Raw genomic sequence first — 18064 nt, forward strand, 5'->3', positions numbered from 1 at the left:
GGTTTGGTTTATGGCAGCGAAGAACTGTGGGATGTACCTCCTAAAATTTTAACATCACATATGAATGAGTAGATGTTAGAGGGACATTTTTCAGTGTGGCTGTTCTTAGTCAAGCTAGGCCAATTTGAGGGAGCTGACAAGAGTTCACTGTGTGGTAAAGAGCTATACTCTGATAGTACAAAGCGTGAATCCTTATGGCATGAAGCAGTGGTTTGTAGAAATGAGGCAGGTTTAAAGAACTATCTGATGTACTATTCCCCTGTTATTTCTCACTATTCTTGTGATGGGCCTGTGACAAGGAGCAGGACAAGTGAGTCTGGGTGGGGATTTGCTTTCATTACCCTTGTACCTGTTGGTGCTTAGCTGGCTAGCCCTGGGTGGCTATCCTTACGTGGGACTAGATATTTTATTAAGAAATACTTAACTCAGCACCTTTGCCCACCTGCTGTGAGCACTGTAGCTGTATGTCAGGTATTGGCACAATATGTGTGAAGCAGCTGCTATCCACATAGTGGTCTTCATGTATGGGCAAAATAATGATTTATGAGGGATACGCTAAAAACTGTGAAACATTTTATTTCTGACATAACTTGTGTTATAACTAAGGGAATGCACTTACTGCTTTGTGTTAAAAAATATAGCAATCTCCCTGCTGGGACAAAATGAATGAACCCCATTCTCTTATATGTCACAGAGATCTTATTAATTTGTATGTCATTTTGAAATCTCTAAAATGAAATATTTATTTTGGGATTATGCTTTCTTTGATAACTCTTCCGTGTTGAAGGTGTGATTTGTGAGAGTCATCTTTCCTCATCATAAAATACTTTGAGTCAGTTATTGAAATGTGGGTTTTTTTTGTCCAGCTAGAAAATGGGGTAATATTGAAACAATAGGTGGTCCAGGCTGCTAAGTCAGGGAGTAAAATAATGGACAGTAAACTAACATTATAATTTTAACAGATTTTGTCAAAGCCTATGTGGGAGTAAACATGCATTGTTCCTGAGATGATGAATTGAACTATTAATTTATTGCTAGGAGTCTGGAGTTGTGTATTGCACTGCAATTGTTGGTTTGGTTTTTTTTCCTTCATAGAATGAAAACTTTGCAGTGGAGTCAGGGAAACAGCCAATCACATTTGAAAATCCAATGTATGCAACCAGAGATGGTGGAGCCAGCACAGCCAGTGCAGCTACAGTAATTCAGCCAACACGTGTAAGAGAAACTTAGGCTTGACTTTCACCTTTCATTTTCCTTTAAGACCTTCTTTTCTTCTTTGAAGAACATTGATTGTCCATCTTCTACAGGTAGCAGCAGCTGGTAGTGAGGAAAATGAAAATTTTGAAAATCCTGTGTATGCCTCTGTGATATCTGCTAGTCTGAAGGAAACCCCTCAGAGTACAGATGCACCTCAGGTAGGACACAGAAATGCTCTAAGGTTGCCTTGTTTGTTTTCTGCTCCAAAGCGGAGAAATTGAATTGTTAGGGAAGCTGTAATTTAGTCTCAATTCTCTTTAATGCCATGGAGCTGGCATACAGTCTGCATCAAGTCCAACTAACTGGACCATATTTACAAGATTTACAAGAGCTGCTCAGGAACAGTTTGATAAGAGAAAAGCAGCGCAAGCACAGAATTGCCCAGGGCACACAGTAAAGATCTATTTGGATTAAACCCCCTCTTCTTCCTGGCCCACCCAGTTACTTTGAAGTGAATACATTGGAACAGAGAGTTTCCTTTCATTATTTATTGTGCTTCATTTTGAGGGCAGATACTAGTCTGAACATTATAATATAACTGCTGTAAATTGTCATTGCTCCCCAGCAGAAATCATTAGAACTAAGGCTTTACTTTGGGCTTTTAACAATTATGTGTAAACCCCTAATGAATTATACCTTGATAGAAGGAGCAGACTGTGTGTTTTTTCCTCCCCCCCCCTCCCCCCCCAGTATGAAAATAAAACCCAAGAAAAATTACAGTTTGGTTTAAAACAGTGAAAAACCGAGGGGTTTTGGTATGGAAAATTGAAATAAGACATTTAGTCAATGTACTGTCATCATTTTTTCACATTTATTTGTAATTTTATCCATATTTAAAAATGCTAGCAAGGACATTTAAGACACATTTGTTCTATGTGTTCTTGCAGGGCATTTTAACAATCAAGATCGAAGTATTACCTCATCTAGATTATTCATGATTCATGGAAGATACATTTTTATGTCTTAAAATCCATCTGAATGAGCTGATGGTGACTTGTTTACAGGACTATTTGCACACATTTTGCACTAAAAAGTGCCTCTGATAAGCTTTGAAATGACAGCTCTGTCAACCTGTTGTAGTTTCGTGTCCCTTAGTAATTTCTCCTGTGGTGTTTTCAAGACAGTGTTTTCCTCTTTGACCTATTTGTCTGGAATGATAGGCTTCTGTGAATTAATGTAGTCACTTTTATTGCCTTCTGGCCTAGCCTCATGGAATACTGCTTTGCGTAAAAGAACCATAACTGGTTATCTAGCAGTAAGGAAGGTGCAAATGAAATCCAACAGTGATGTTAGTTTCCAGAGAAGTTGTGAAAAAAACGTGTAAAGTTCTATTAATCTTTATGTTTCAGGAATCAAAGTGGAGTTTCTTCAAGAGAAAAATGAAACAAAACACTAATTTTGAAAACCCAATATATGCGGAGGTATTGCTTAATATTGTATAATTCTATTTTTCAGCTAATGTACTGCTGGACTTTGTTCTTGCTTTCATATGATAAAGATTATGGGTAGGTTCTGCTGCTAAGTGAAGCAGCAAAGAAATTCCAGCCCAGGTCAAGGTAGGACTGAAATGGTTTTGAGAAAAGTTATAAAGTCTTGTGCAGAATGAGGTGTTCAGCAGGCATCCAGCTTCGGCAGCACAGCTGCATTGCCCACATCTCTGCTTTCCCAGCAAAAGCACTGCAGCCCACTCCTGCTCTGGATCTCAGGTGCTGGTTTCAGCTTGCTGGTGCATTCTGGAACAGCTCAGGGACCCAGTGCAAGTGGGAGGCTATTGTACTGCACTAGAAGTGAAGTGTCTATTTCTGCCCTCTTAGTCTTGGCTTCAGCACTGCACAGAAATTCAATAGCTCTATGTACTGCAGCCCTGTTTCTATACCAGCCCTATTTTTCTCATCCATATAGCTGGATGAGACAGTTCTTTTAAGATGGTGTGCCGGCGGGTAGTATGTGTGCTGGAGGAATTCTCCCCTGGCTTGGGTATGAAAGTTTAGAGTTCTGCTAACTTGAGCCAGTAATTCCAGCCCTTTTCATCTTACAGTTTAAAATTTCCAGGTGGTCTAACTGACTTAACCTGATATTAGCTGCCTTTTGTGAAGAATTTAGGTTTCTAATGCTTGAACAAGGTGAGAGAGAGTTCAGGAGGGCAGAGGTTCATTTCCCCAACACTAATGAATGTAACTATTTACAAACAGTAGTAGTGCCAATGCTATCTACATTCATATATGTGTATATAGACATATCAATCTACTCCTCACATGAAGAATTACAATAGAAGTGCCAATGTGTGGAGTAAGTTTGTAGTAGTGTACTCAGCTGTACCATATCAGGTGAAGTTAGTATTTAATTTTGTTACAGCTGGTGATTTGCAGAAATAACTTATACCATGACACTTGAATTTATTTAACATTTCTGAAAGTTAAGGTTGGGTGTTTTGTACATTAGAATGTAAACTTGGATTTTATGATTATTGTTTCAGATGGAAAAAGAACAGCAACAGGACACAGAAAATGTCCCTACCCCTTCTCCTTCACTGCCTCCCAAGATTACTCTGAAGAGAGACCAACCATTAGCTTATACAGCAACAGAGGATACATTTAAAGACACCGCCAATCTTGTTAAAGAGGACTCTGTGGTATAACTAGGTAACTGATTTAGGGAAAATTAGACACATCCATTTGCACATATATTTTTTATAAACAGAAGAGTAAGGTTCACATTCAAATGCTTTATAAAAATACGTACATATCTTAGTCAGTGGCTGGAGATGTATGTTGAAACTATGCCTCTCTTAGTCAGTGGCTAGAGATGTATGTTGAAACTATGCCTTGTTTTTTGACAAATGCCAATTTCTATTTTTATGAACAATTATCGTGATGTACTATATGTATATCTTTGCACTGAAGCTGTCTGAAAGTAATGTTATAAATATATTGTACATTTGTAAATTTTTGAAAGATTATCTTGTTTGGTGATGTTACTAGTAGGAATCTGTATGGAATTGGTTGTTTCTTTAGGAACAAATTCAGTATATAAATGCTTAAACGAAAAAAAGAACCAAATAAGGCGAATATAGGAACATTACTGATTTACAGGATCTTGAGAGTATATATTTATAACAGCACCTTTTAAAACTTCTGTTGGTGCATTGGGCATCTTTATCACCTATTTTATATACTACTGTATGTAAAAATGGGTGTCTATCTTGTGTTAAACAAAAGATGGAAGAGTGAATGCGACATCATTATGCTGAATAGTAACTGGTGCAAAATGTTGTTCTTACAATATTGTAACTGCCTGAGATAAAGTAATTTCCTCTCAATCCATAAGACACATACTTTTCCACTAGGTTCCAATTAACACTATTCCATTAATAGTGTTCTTAAAAAGATCTGATGTATTTAGATTTTAGTGCCATGAGTACTTAATTTAATGAGATTTTCTCTTGCTCATCAATGGAATAGCTGTGTTCTTGGCTGGAGTCTCTGGAAATAATTTGTACTATTAAATGAAGTAGCTAGATTTCTATAACAGCTTATTTCCAAACAGTGAAATATGGAAGATATTGGTTCATTTAAGAAATTATTCAGGTTTTTTAATGTGAAAATTTAATTTTATTGACTATTTATTTCCTGAGGTGGACATTAATAGAAAGGGAAACAATTTCTACTAATGCAGTCTTTGTAGTTATCTGGTTATTTCTATAACCTTCCATCAGAATATACTGTATATCTTATTAGCTTTTCTATTAATTAGCCAAGGTAGTTTCCACAACATGAACCATTTGAGGAAACTGAGTACCACTGCAGGAACATGTTATTCAGCATTCCTGGCTAGCTACTCAGATAATTTAAAGATTCCTAGAGTTATAATCACTGAGACTTCTGCTATTTGATTGTTTTATATCTGAGTTCTCAAAATGTATACTATTTCTAATTAGAATGCTTATAATTACTTTGTAACGTACTTTGATTAGAAAAGACAACTGGAAGATGATGCTGCTGAATAAATCTAATAAATGTATTATTTTATCACATCCTTATTCCATAATTTGTGTCAAGGCTCTATGTACTTTTTGCAGTTGTGGAGGCTTCAGTGCACTCTGAGATGAAAACAACTGCTTTAGATAAAGTCAAATGAGAATAGTGCTTACTGCTTCACACAACTTTCTAAAGTTCTTGATATAATAGCACTGCCATTGTATCACTGTAAATGTGAAAACTGCCCCATTACACACTTTAAACTGGCCCTTGAAACAGGAAACTCTTATTATTGATTGTAAGAGACTGAGTATCAAGGTAGTATGAGCATAAGCGATTAAAACCTTAGTTTAGTGAACTTTCATATATGAGTGCTTTAATGTAGAAAATTCCTTAGAATCTGGGACACAGCATACACATCTGTAAGGCTATGAGAAAGGATTTCTTTTAAAGGCAGGTTACTGTTCTTAAGGAAAGAGTTCACAACATGTTTTAGAGAAGGCAGGACTAATATTTCCACAAGACTCGCCTCCAGTTGCATACCACAAGAAAAAGTAGCATCGGTTTTGTGAATAGTCTTTGTCAACAGAAAGATTTGGAACCAGTTTTGGAGTAAACTGCTAATATGTCAGCTGCCTATGAGATACTTCTTTTTTTTTCACCCCTATAATAATTTTAACTGTTCAGATGTGGAAAAAAACCATCCCTGGGATTGTTTAACTTACCTTATGGTGAAGGATTTCTAAGCTTCAACCAGGCCTCTTCCTCTCAGTAGCATACCACAATGTACCTTTCTGAGTATGTAAAATTTAATTTTTGGTACTTTGTTCAACAGAAGCTTTAGATTCTACTCCTTAGTTTTTCACTTGTACTCTTTTTCCCTTATGAGGACAGTCCCTGCTTGGATTGTTGAATTCTGGACTCATTCTGTTTCAGAGAAGGCTGATTTTTAGAGATTTCGGCACATCTCTATAATCTGCCACTATAGGGCTGATACATTATACCATTAAGTTTTTTCATGTACATTCTCTTCACAGCTGCCAGGCCAGATAGGGAGAACTATTCCTCTGCAGGTATTTATCATGAGATGGGTTAAAATAAATTTATTCTTGAAGCCATTTTCCAGAGAATAGAACCTCAATGAAATACTTAAAGGTTACTAAACACATTCTGTCTCTTTCTTACTCATGTACAAACACTCATACATGCCCCCTCTCACACACACAGAGTGTTGAAACTCCTTTTCTTACATTTGGAGTTCTGACCTGCACATGGTATTTTTTTAAGCACATTAATGATTAATCACCAGCACAGCTCTTTAGCAAGTAAAACCTTTACCCCTTCAGTTTTAATATTGCTAGGAACACCAGTTTGTGAGCCTCTGGCCAACAGCTTAACAGATAGAAATAGTGTACAAGAGGCACAGTAACCTCAGCTAACACTTTGCCATTCTGAACACACTTTTTGCACAGTCGAACTAATTTGCTGTAGCATATGCTAATGACCTGTTTCATCTGATGAGTGAAGTAATCATCCTTTTAACTTGCAAAGCACACTGAGAATGAAAGAAATGTGAATGCATATTATTTTTAATATTTTCTTCATAAACTATACTAATATTAAGAAGAAAGTTAAAATGTAAGTTGGGATGCTCTGTTTGCATAATAACAAAGTACAATGTGGTTTTGATTTTCCCTGTAATTGCGTATTTGTAAAATAGCTTGTGTTTTTTCTCTACACAGTTGAATAGTCAGGTGATTAGATGTGGTCAAATATAATTTGTTTATAATTATATAATTTTTCAAGTTATAATTTTTCAGGTATGTTGCATTGATTTCATGTCTTGTGTTCAGAAGCTCGTGAAGTTTAGCAACTCCTGAATGTTGACCATGAGCAAACTGCCCATGGAATAGATGACTAAATACATTCTGTAAGGTGCATGTGTAAGATACATGTTCTGAAAGGCCATTGTTTTATTACAAGTTCACTAGAAGCCTATATGTTGATGAAGTCTACTTGTAAAACTGTTTCTTTTAGTGATTTTATTTTTCTTATTTAAAATTTTTTTATTGGGTGAGTAGTATTAACTGGCTTTGTAGCTGAATATGTTATGAATGCAGATCCTATAGAGGTATCATTTGTGAGCATACGAAATGACCTTCAAAACCATGCTGGATTTACAAGCCTATCTGCAAACTGAGAAATTCCAGGTAAGGAGGGGTGGGGGGTAGGGGGTGGAAAAAGTGTCTTCTGAAAGGAGTTTAAGCAGTCTAGTAACTGGTAAAGAGGAGGACATCTGGTTTTGACAGAATTAATATTTATTTCTACAAACCTGATACTGGTTTAATATTAAATGTTAATTAAAACTCCAGGAACTGATCTCCCACTAGCTGCTGGAGCTGGGAACGTCATACACAGCTGCATGTCAGATAAACAGCTTGGGGCATAGGAGAGAAACAGCCGAAAGAACTTTGCATCCCATCCAGCTCTGTATCGTGTCCTGGGGTACTTTGCTATCAGGGCATGTTCCATGCATTTTATGACCTTAGAAATATCAGTGTCACACAGGCTTTTCACTGATGATCTTTGAGCTTTTATATCTGCAATGAAGAAAATAAACCTGAAATAATTTACTTACAACATTATCTGTGAAAGGATTCTTTATACCCAAAGGTTTGTCTACAGCTTCAGGCTTGCTTTAAACTAGTGTTGCAAGTACTGAGAGCAGTATAGCTACAGCAGAGTGGAGACCAGAAAGGCTGCAGAACACCCAAAAGCCCGGTAAACAGAAACCTCCCTGGCCCATATTCTGAGCCCTCATCAATCTCATATGAGAACTAATAGCACAGGCCTCACCTAACATACACATAGTCCAGAACAGTCAGCAATGGCCTCTTAATGAACGTTAATGAAGTCCAGCAAATGTTCACAGAATCACAGATTGGTTGAGGTAGAAGGGACCTCTGGTCCAACCCCCCCTTCTCCAGCTGGGTCACCTAGACCAGGTTGCCCAGGGCCATGTCCAGACAGTGCATGAATATCTCCAAGGATGGAGACTTCACAACCTCCCTGGGCAACCTGTGCCAATGCTTAGTCACCCTCACAGTAAAAATATGTTTCCTGATGTTCAGCAGGAATATCCTGTATTTCAGTGTGTGCCCATTGCCTTGAGTCCTGTCCCTGGGCACCACTGAAAAGAGCCTGGCTCTGTTGTCTTTACAGCCTCACTTACTTCAGGTTTTTATATACATTGAGCTTTCATACAGTCCTTTTTCCACTTACATTCAAGAAAGTATTTTTCTCCCTAGGAGTCCCTGATCTGAGGAGTCAGTCTCTTCCAAAGTCTTAAGAGATATTTCTCGATGACATCTGAATTAAGTACTCCTGCATTAAGGAAATCATGCTCGACAATGCTTACTTTCACTCCAAAATGCTGTACCTCTATCCTAGAAGAAAAAAACCACAGTAACCATACCTGATGCCCCCAATGATGGCATAACTGTTAAACATGAGTAAGTTGGAAGTCTGTGACATAATATTTGAGACTTTGATTCTGATCTTTGAATGTCAGAATAATTTTGAGATATTCAAATTAGCTTCATAGTAGTGTACCTGTCCTGTAAAAGCACAGCAGGCAATTAACTCTGAGGAAAAAGAAAAGCAGTGTCAGGCAGATTCACAGTTTTCTGTGTGGTTTATGTTGGACTGATGCAAAGGATGCAACAACCAACTGCATCTTAGCCATGTATTATCAAATTAAAACTTTTGACTATTTCAAATAGTGTTGCATCATTTCAACTTCCAGCAGGAACAGATTATTAAAGTTCCTGGGAAAAAGTAAAAGTGAGCAAAAATTTTCAATCAGATTACAACTTTATTCTCCATCGTATGGTTAAATGGCTATGGTTAAGTGATTAAATGTTAGTGCAATAAAGGTAAGTGTGTTTTCTGGTAGTGTGGTTCCCTTGGTGTAATTTTGAGTTACAATGCAACTCCTTTGGGATGAAAATGGCCTCTTTGTCCTTCTGGATAGCTCAAGAGACCCAGGCAGCTACATTCCAAAGTATGCAAAGAAATGGACCATGTGTACATTAACCATTAGTTTTTATTATATTTCCTTGGGGCATATACTTTATATAAGCATTCATAATGGTTTGCAAACAACTTTCCTAGTCCTTGTGAAGACCTGACTTGCTGGGCTAGGCCTTAGCCTTCTCAAGGCATTACAACACAGTGAAGGGTGCTCAGCTTAATTTTGTGAAGTTATGAGTATCTCTGGTAATGTGGTTGCTGCCTGGAATCACCCAGCTCAGATTGTTCTGGAGCATTAGAGCAAAATAAAACGGGTTGTAAATGGGCAAGTATGAGGTACAACCTGCCCAGGAAACTCTGGGAGTCTGACCAGGCTATACTGTTGATTTACTTTCATGTACGCAGTGGATTCACGTTCCTGAAAGCTTCATGGTAGCCGTTTGTCCAGGATATGAATATTTTTCCCAGTGCAGTTTCCTTGTGGGTCTTTTCATAGTACTGGCAATTGAAATCCAGCCTCTTATTTTCCTTTCCCCCTTTAGGCAAGATTTCCAGAGAGAAAATGAGAGGGGCAGTCACCCTTCCTCAGCACATCTGGAATCTGTTCTTGGATACATGCATGTATTTCTAGCTACTCACTGTAAGGTGTCAGAGAAAGCTTCCATGCCCCATTTGGACAGTCTGTAGCCACCCCCTACAAAAGCCATGAAGCTTTTGTCATTAATTAGATTGACTACTCTTCCCTTAGCTTTCCTCAGAAGTGGCAGAAGCTTGAGCGTGATTTTGATCAATCCCAGTGACTAACATCCATCACTGAGTGGAAGTCTTCAATTCTCAGCCAGTCAGTGGGTGCTACAGGTATTGTTCCTTCAGCATTGCTCACCAAGCCAAAAATCCCTAAGAGGATTACAAAATCAATTATTTCAGTATGTGACAATACCTTGCCCTAGAGTTTCATATGTAGCATTGGGAACCAAGTACACAGTCTGCAAAAACTTCAGTGAGATGAATGCAGTTGTCTGGGGTTTCCTTGTATGATCTACTCTGCACACCTGGCAAAATTTGCTGAAGGCCTTAGGCAATGACTCTAGAAGAGCATGGGTAAAGTGTTAAAGGAAAACTATTTCAGTTGGAAATATGGGCCACCACACAGGGCTTTATTATTCAGATCTGCTCAAGTATGTGGGCTCCTGGTATGCATTTACATTCTTGTGAAAATCAGATAGTCTATATAAAAGTGGAGACACTGATTTTTCTGGGTTGCGGTCTAAAGGTCTGAACCACACGTGTGGAATTAGTCAATGCTTCTAAAAATATTAGCTTAACCCTGTGTATTGATAATACTGATTTACTACCTTATAAACTACTTGAGGAACTTTAGATAAATAGTGACACTTTCAAGAGTTTGCTGAGGACAGCCTGCACCTGAAGGTAGAGGCTGAAAGTCCAGCACTCAGCCTCTATAAAGTTTCTCAGACTGAGGTGACAGCATTAGCAGTGGTTACCCTGGCCAAGAGCGTGCGGCTTTTCACAAGCTGGAAGCAGGGGCCTGCTGGAGGAGGTAAGTGCTAATAATTATGTTGCCCTTGCCTTCAATCTCTGCATCCATGAATGGTCTGGAACCCTCACAATGTGTTTTACGAGCTTTGAGGAGAAAGTCCTACTGGTAGAAGATAGGTGTTTTGCTGTTTTAGCTAGTTAATTAATTAACAAGCTTATTGAATATTTGGTATGACTGTGTGTTACAGCTGGTAGTTGCAGTGCTGTGATCCCCTTTGGCAGCCCTCAACAATGTCTAGTCTGAGCTATTGGTGCTGAGAAAGAAACCTGTATTGTCACAGTTGAATATTATTCACCATGCAGATCTTTTTATCACTCTTTGCCAAAACCATCATTTAAGTCTTGTTTTTTAACTCCACTCATAGGTATCCAGGGAAAAACTCTTCCTCTTTTGGACAAATGCTCAGAGGTGTATGATAGCAATAGTAAGAGCTACCTGTATAACAATTCTAAGGAAACTGGCTGAAATGGGAAGTGTTTAACTGTTGCATTCAGTGCAATTGTTGTTGTGTGCATTGCAAAAGTCAGAATTACGCAGCCATGCAAAAACACTCTTCTGCTTACTAGAGGCGGACTGACGAAGTCCTGCGTGAGCCATTTTTAATTGGGTGGGCTGGTTTTATTGTCAAGAAAGCTCTTTCTGGTACCAGTTAGCACCTTCCCCCCACTGAGATTCTTTGTACAAAAAAAAAAAATATCTGAAAAACACACTTGGGAATGATCTGGTTTTAATAGACTGAGCAACTAGATTTTTAGGCACCCTGTTGGTGAAAGCAAGGGGGAGCCCAAAAGCAATGCTGGAGGAGTCTCTCTGAACTAAGAAATGACAGAACTGAAGAGCGAATGCATTTCATCAGTAAGACAAAAAATGCTTCTGCAGAGAGGCACCAGAATTTGTAGCTAGACCAGATTTGGTTATATTGAATAATTTTTCTGGGAAATTACCTTGCTACTTACCCTTGCCAGCTGCCTCTTTGGTCACAAACACCACAGCCCTGGCAATGCTGTTGGAGTCAGCTAAGTTCAGGTTCACTGTTTCCAGTGAGAGTGAGGAGCAGGATCGTAGCTCTTGGCCTCCTTTTTCTGTGGCACATGCGTCAGTGACACAGAATCCCCTTTTGTCAAGCCATTTAGCCAGTGAGTTTCCAAGTCTGGTGTTACAGCTTGTTGTGAAGACATGCTTTCCGCTCAGGTTTCTCATTCTGTGACTCTGATGAGCCAGTAAGTGATAAGAAAAAGTACGGAAGCCAAAACTGCTGTGTGCAGTGAGTCTGAAAGTGAGAGCTACAAGCAAGTAAGTTAATGATCTAGAAGTGCGATGAAGCAAATGCACTCAGCCAACTCCAAAACTGCCTCAGACAGAATTCCCATAAGAGACTTTGTCTCTGGTTTCAGCCCTTCCAGCTCATTGTAAGTTAGTGGAGAGTAGGGGTGGAAGCTTTGGCACAATGTGATCAGGATCAATGAATAATACATGCCTTGGCAAAAACCTTCCCTATCTTCTTTTTCAATAGATTTCCACTGTTTTCAAGCTTTGCTGGCCTATCTTTCTAGTCAGCCCTGTCCTTTCAGGATGTGTCAGACTGAAAGGAATGACTGCATCAGTTCTCATGGTAGCACCTGGGTTTTTTTTGTGGAAATTGGTGATTATCTGTGCTAATACTAGAGAGAGGAAGGAGGACTCTGGGAAGAAGGATGATTCTCTTTGCCTGTATGACACCACCCAGGCTGCTCCTCTAGTCTGTAGCACAGAAGCAGAGTAACCCCAAGAACAACCAGAAAAGCCTGAGCTGTAGTGGTGGGTCTGATGACTAATTTGTTGTGTGATTTGTGTTGTGTGATGGTGAGTGATCTGCTCTCTGCTCCTTAGACAAGGTAGACTTTGGGGCAGTGCCTAAGTCTTCTGTCTCCTTCCTCATTGCCTGTTTAGCACTGATACACAGCACAGTAGAATATATTATGTAGGAAGTGTGTTTGCATAAAGAAATGGGGAAATGCATGGAGATGTTGCCCTCAAAAAAAAAAAAAAGCACTGAGGGAACACAATATTTCCTAACTCTGGTAGGGAGGATACTGTTTATTACAAAAATTTTTGATAAATGTAAAATACATTTTTTAATATCTAAAATCTTCATGATTGATTACTGGTTTTCTATTTGTATTTTTGGTTTGTGCAAGAACTAAACCAAAATAATTAAAACCAATATTTATGGGAAGGCTGGTAAGCGTTTTCCAGACATCCTGTTAGAGAAATATTTTTACAGGTGCTAAGCATTCATCTAGGCTCTAGTTACCTACATATGTGTAGAGGTGTAGATATCTGGCCTTTAAAATGTGATTGTATTCAAAGAATTGTGATACTAAAAAAAAAGAATTTGTGATTATTTTTAAATCCCAGAAGATTTAAAACTCAAAGACGAAGGGGTCTTTCTTCTCTAAGTCATAGCTGTCTGAAGTTAAGTATTCATTTGGCTGATTTTTGTGTAACAACATCCTTGCTACCTTAAGACATGAATATTAAAGGAAGCCTTGTTTGCTAGAGCCTGTCTGGTGTTCTTGTTCTTGCTGAGTTCATGGAGTGATTTGGATTTATTCTGATTCTAAATTTTGCTGTCACCTCACCAAGTAGGAATGGAAGGAATCTCAGAATCTGATAGTGAATGAATGTTGGACTCTCATTAAATAATTAAACCAGTCACATAGCTGATAAATGATAACAAGTGACAACATTAGTGGCCACTTAATGATCTAATTTTATGTAGTTGGGTGCCTCTGTAGCCATCAGCATGGACTTGTGAGCTACTGATTAACGCTCTCTGATTTTAAAATGTTACGTAAATATATACAGATAAGAGTTTTCTTCTACTTCCACTACAATCTACAGGGAGGCTCCCACTGAATTTTTGGGGTGTTAGATTGGTTCTTGGGCTGCAGTGGTTGTTTTCGCAGCCCATCTCACTGCTGTTTTGAAGCTGATGTATTTGGCCCTCTAGTTCAGGTACTTCGCTTAGATACTTGGCTTTTTTTGCTGTGAATGTCCCTGTTCAGTCTGTCAAGGATTGCAGTGTTCCTGAATGTGTGCACTTTGGAATCATCTTTGTAATGTTTCACTGAGTTGGTGACATTTATTTTCTGAGAGGACTCACAGAGTGTGCTCTGACAAAGTGCCATTAAAACTGTGTGAAAGAGCTCGGGCTAATTCAGGCTTTCATGCTGTAGAATAAAGTCTGAAAACAGGATGCTGCAGTAGCCGGTCATAGATACCCCCAGTCCATTTGCAACGATGTGCCAGGCAATGACATTTCCTTTGACTGCTGATTTAGAATTTAGAGCTGAGCTAGGCACACACAGAGAGAAAAGTTGCTACCAGCAGGCTTTTGTAACCCCATGCCCATAAATGTCAGCAAGCCACTCAGCAAACTAGTGCTGTGATATATCATTTTAGGACTCAATTCACCTTTTTCCCAATGCAAAATTAAATGAAATAATCAGATATTTAGGGAAAAGATTAACCTAATTGGAAACAGGAGCTGTAAATCACACCTTTCTTCCTTGGCTGTGCTTTAGGGAGGAAGCAGCAGGCAGTAATCTTGCACTACTGGAAAGGTTAAATTTGAAACTTGGCTCTGTGAAGTCCTGGAGTGTCTGACCAGGATGCCTACTTGGCTCCTGTAAGAGAAACACCTGGAACTGCTCTGGTTAGTGAGAATCCCTTTGTTTTGGCAGCAATAATTAGCACAGAAGTGCTGTAAAACAAGGGGCGACAGCTGAGAAGACAGCACTGCATGCGGAGCCTCCACTGCTCCTCTCTCCACTACCAGCCCTGGGCCAGTGTTCTTCAGCCTGTAATCCCTATCCGTCTAGTTCTCCCCGAGTACCAGTGCTCCTCCTTTGATAACACATGGACATGCAGTGCTGAGCATCATGGGTTTTGCTCTGCTGGAGCCTCCTGCCAGTATTTATTCTGCTAGATGATATTGCTGCTGGAAGGAGTCTGGGGTCAGAATCAAAGGGACTACTCTCAGTTAAAGTTTTCTTCCAAGAAAATTGTCTAGTTCTGTGAATGTACAATGTTATGCAAAATATTTCTTGTTTGATAATTGTGGAGCACTAAAAAAGCCACTTGTCTTCCAGAGGCATATCGATTTTGAAATAGCTGCCTGGAGTGACAGAGTGTTTCCAGAGAAAATGTCAGCATGATATTTCAAGAGTATTGATATATCTTCATAAATATTGAATTCTGATTACTAATATAGCCAGTAAATAGCTAAAGGCAAATTCTACTTTCCATTAAAACTTTGATATTTATCTGGCAAATTGAGAACTCTTGGGATAGCACTTGGCTTCTTACGCCTGGACAAGTGCCATTCTAAAAGCAATTGATTTTAGAGAAAAGCAGCATGACTACACCAAGAGCCCTTAAGTTCCTTAGATGACTGCAAAATACAGCATCCCTCTGCTTCTCTGCACTAAAAGAAACTGAAGCACATTAGACTGTATTGAAGCAGAGTGTTACTGTTTTTCTCCCACAGCAAGTCTGCTTTGGTAGTTGAGCCAAAGAACCTCAGACTGGGGTGAAGTTTGGGGTCTGGGTGTGCTTTGGATTCCTTGATTCACCACTGCGCTGGCAGTGCAAACCTCCAGAAGTCAGTGCTCAGCAATGGGTTAGAGTGACTTGCCAGGCATGCTGAGGAAGAACTACCAAGGGGAAATTTAGAGACTGAGGTTCTTCAGCAACAGCACTCATGCAGCACTCAGTGGAAAGTTTAGATGTATCAGACAACACTCTGACAGATCACCTGACAGCTCTCCAGAGTCTAGGAAGTACAAACTTTAATGATCGGTCATCCTGCCAGAGCTACAAAACCCCTGGTCTTCAGTTAACAAATTGAACAAACATGCAGGCACAAACACATCCCATCTCCCACTCTTAGGTGGGCTATTCCTGCACGTGCAGGGCTTTGCACTTTTGTTTCATGGAAAAGGAATGCTTTTTCATATGCTGTGTAAAAATGTCAGTGTGGTAATTCAATTTGGTGGTCAAGACATAACTTAAGATCTTCATTAATATGCCACTGTAAAAGAAATACATCTTCAAACTCTCCTGCTCAGCATTTTGCAAGGAGATGAATGTAGTCTGGTACAATGGGGGCTGATTTCTCTGCATAATTGTATCTTTCCTTGTATGGCTTGCACTTCAGATTTTTACCACAGCATTGGTAAAAGACCCAGGAAAATAAAACCCTGTAAACTCTTAGGTTACTGACCCAGTAACTGAAATTAAAGGAGTAGAGAAAGATTCCAGATGTTGGGAAGAACATTTCTGAGTTAGCATTTTATTCAGACCCTGCATGTGCGTAGATAAGCAACAGTTGTTAAAATCACCCTGGAAAGGAAGTGACTGCATGTTCTCTTGCCTGTGCACTCAAAAGCAACTGCTTAATTTGTTCTCTTAGATACCCTGCAAATTCATAGAATGGGTACTGCTCACTGTAACAATAGACGTGAGTTCTGTCTTTGTGCCATTACTCACATTCTAGGGAGACATCTGCAAGCTCAGTCTATACCTCCAGGTGCTCACGAGTTGCCTTCACCAGTTATTTCCAGTGTCAGAACATAGAAACAGCCCAAGACAAACTCAGAAGCTTGTGCACCAAGACCTGCATGGTGATAGTTTCCAAAAATCTCACTGTAAATTCTGCATCTGGTGGTGCTTTCTGATAGCTGTACATTGGCTGACAAGCATGGTCCCTCTCCCTGCTGTTGATAATGACTTGTGCTGTGATTCTTCTACCTTAGGGACTTACTTGGTATTAGTCTTCTGTATATGCTCCGTGCCTGCCTATCCTACCTATGTTGTATAAGCATTGCTGGCTGTATATAGTAATCTACAGAGCCTGGGGGACTGTTGAGACTTGTTAGGGAGAACTAATCTACTTAGCTGGGAAGGACTGATCTGTGCTTTGTCTTGAAATCATCAGGAGTCTTTCCACTGATTTAACAGAGCTTGGTTCAGACCTCCACCTTTTCTCCTGCATATAAGCGAGTTGTTATTGATATGACTTAATCTTTTAAGATGCATCATTGTGTGTGAAAACTTTCAGGGATTAAATTATTTTTTTCTAGTCTAGGGAAAGCTTTTTGATACTAGAAACTGCCTGAGTAACTAAGCAATGTTTTTCAAATAAAATCTTAAATTCTACAAACTGTGCAAACAGAAGCTCTACAGTTTGCATTGGAAAAAACTCTAACATATGACTGCTAGGCTGCTTGTTTGCTTGCTCCCTGGCCCAGAGTTCCTGGCCTGCTGAGCACTTCTGATCCAGCTCTGGGTGCTATTGCATAAACATGTAAGCAGAACTCCCTATTCACAGCCCTGTGCGCTGCTGGATGCTGCAGGAAGCGAGGAGACTTGGGCAAAGACTGTTCCCAACAGCAGAATGAATGAATAAGCTTTTTATGAAAAATTATTTGAAACTAACTGAATGGGAAGGAAATTACAACTGGGGAAACCAAGCAAGGTGGTAGGATGAAGCTGGAAGTGATCTGGGCCCGTTCAGTTGAGCGGACCACGGCAATGGCAGCCCGTCCCAGACGGGCCGGTGACACCTGTCCGGCTGCTCCCTGCCAGGAGCTGCAGAGTTGTTAGTTCATCCTCTGCTTGGTGGGCAGCTCTTCGCCCTCCAGTTTCTCTCTCTGCTCATTTTGGCTTGGGCCTGGAAATCCTTGCTTCTTTTGCCACTCTGAGTGCCACACCAGTCCGAGCTGCTGTGTTGGTTGTTACTGCACTTTCAGCACTCTTGGGGCAGTCAGGAGATGTGTGCAGCTTGCTGGAGACTTGAGGATTCAACAGGTGGCTGGCAGAAATTTTGTCTCCAGCACAAGCCTGGCAGACATGCCTGCTGGGCCTGCCTAGTCCTGTCTGGCCTGATTCTAACAGCAGGCTCTGCAGCGTGGTTGAAATGACCAAAACCAGCACTCCACCAGCATGCAAAGCCCGACACAGGGGAACATTCCTCCAGCAGTGTCAGGTCTGGAGTCCTGCTATTGTAGGTAGCAATCCTTTACCACTCAAACGTAGGAGAGAAAAACATAAAAGGAGTTTCCGGTTCTCTTTACTGCTGATTTTTTTTTTCTCAGCAAACTGCTTTTAAACTGTAGAAAATAATTTCAGAAAGTTGAATAGATCCTGCTTAACATCTCAGAAAACATGGAAATGGGGAATTTTCCCAACAAGT

The 18064-nt window shown here is 39.7% G+C and overlaps 1 protein-coding gene and 1 pseudogene across 1 annotated transcript in view; one reads left to right on the top strand and one right to left on the bottom strand.

Moving 5' to 3' along the window:
- Positions 1 to 5304, top strand: part of LRP2 (LDL receptor related protein 2) — a 127495-nt gene extending 122191 nt beyond the window's left edge. Inside the window, exons 76-79 of the mRNA XM_074873296.1 lie at positions 1096 to 1215; positions 1308 to 1415; positions 2607 to 2678; positions 3734 to 5304. Of these exons, the coding sequence (XP_074729397.1) occupies positions 1096 to 1215; positions 1308 to 1415; positions 2607 to 2678; positions 3734 to 3895 (462 nt within the window). The 3' untranslated portion in view covers positions 3896 to 5304. The remainder of the gene's footprint in view (positions 1 to 1095; positions 1216 to 1307; positions 1416 to 2606; positions 2679 to 3733) is intronic.
- A 2279-nt stretch (positions 5305 to 7583) lies between these two features.
- On the bottom strand, positions 7584 to 16374 carry LOC141945308 (retinol dehydrogenase 7-like; annotated as a pseudogene).
- Positions 16375 to 18064: the final 1690 nt, after the last annotated feature.

The sequence above is a fragment of the Strix uralensis genome, chromosome 6, assembly GCF_047716275.1.
Source record: "Strix uralensis isolate ZFMK-TIS-50842 chromosome 6, bStrUra1, whole genome shotgun sequence".
Classification (NCBI taxonomy): Eukaryota; Metazoa; Chordata; class Aves; order Strigiformes; family Strigidae; genus Strix; species Strix uralensis.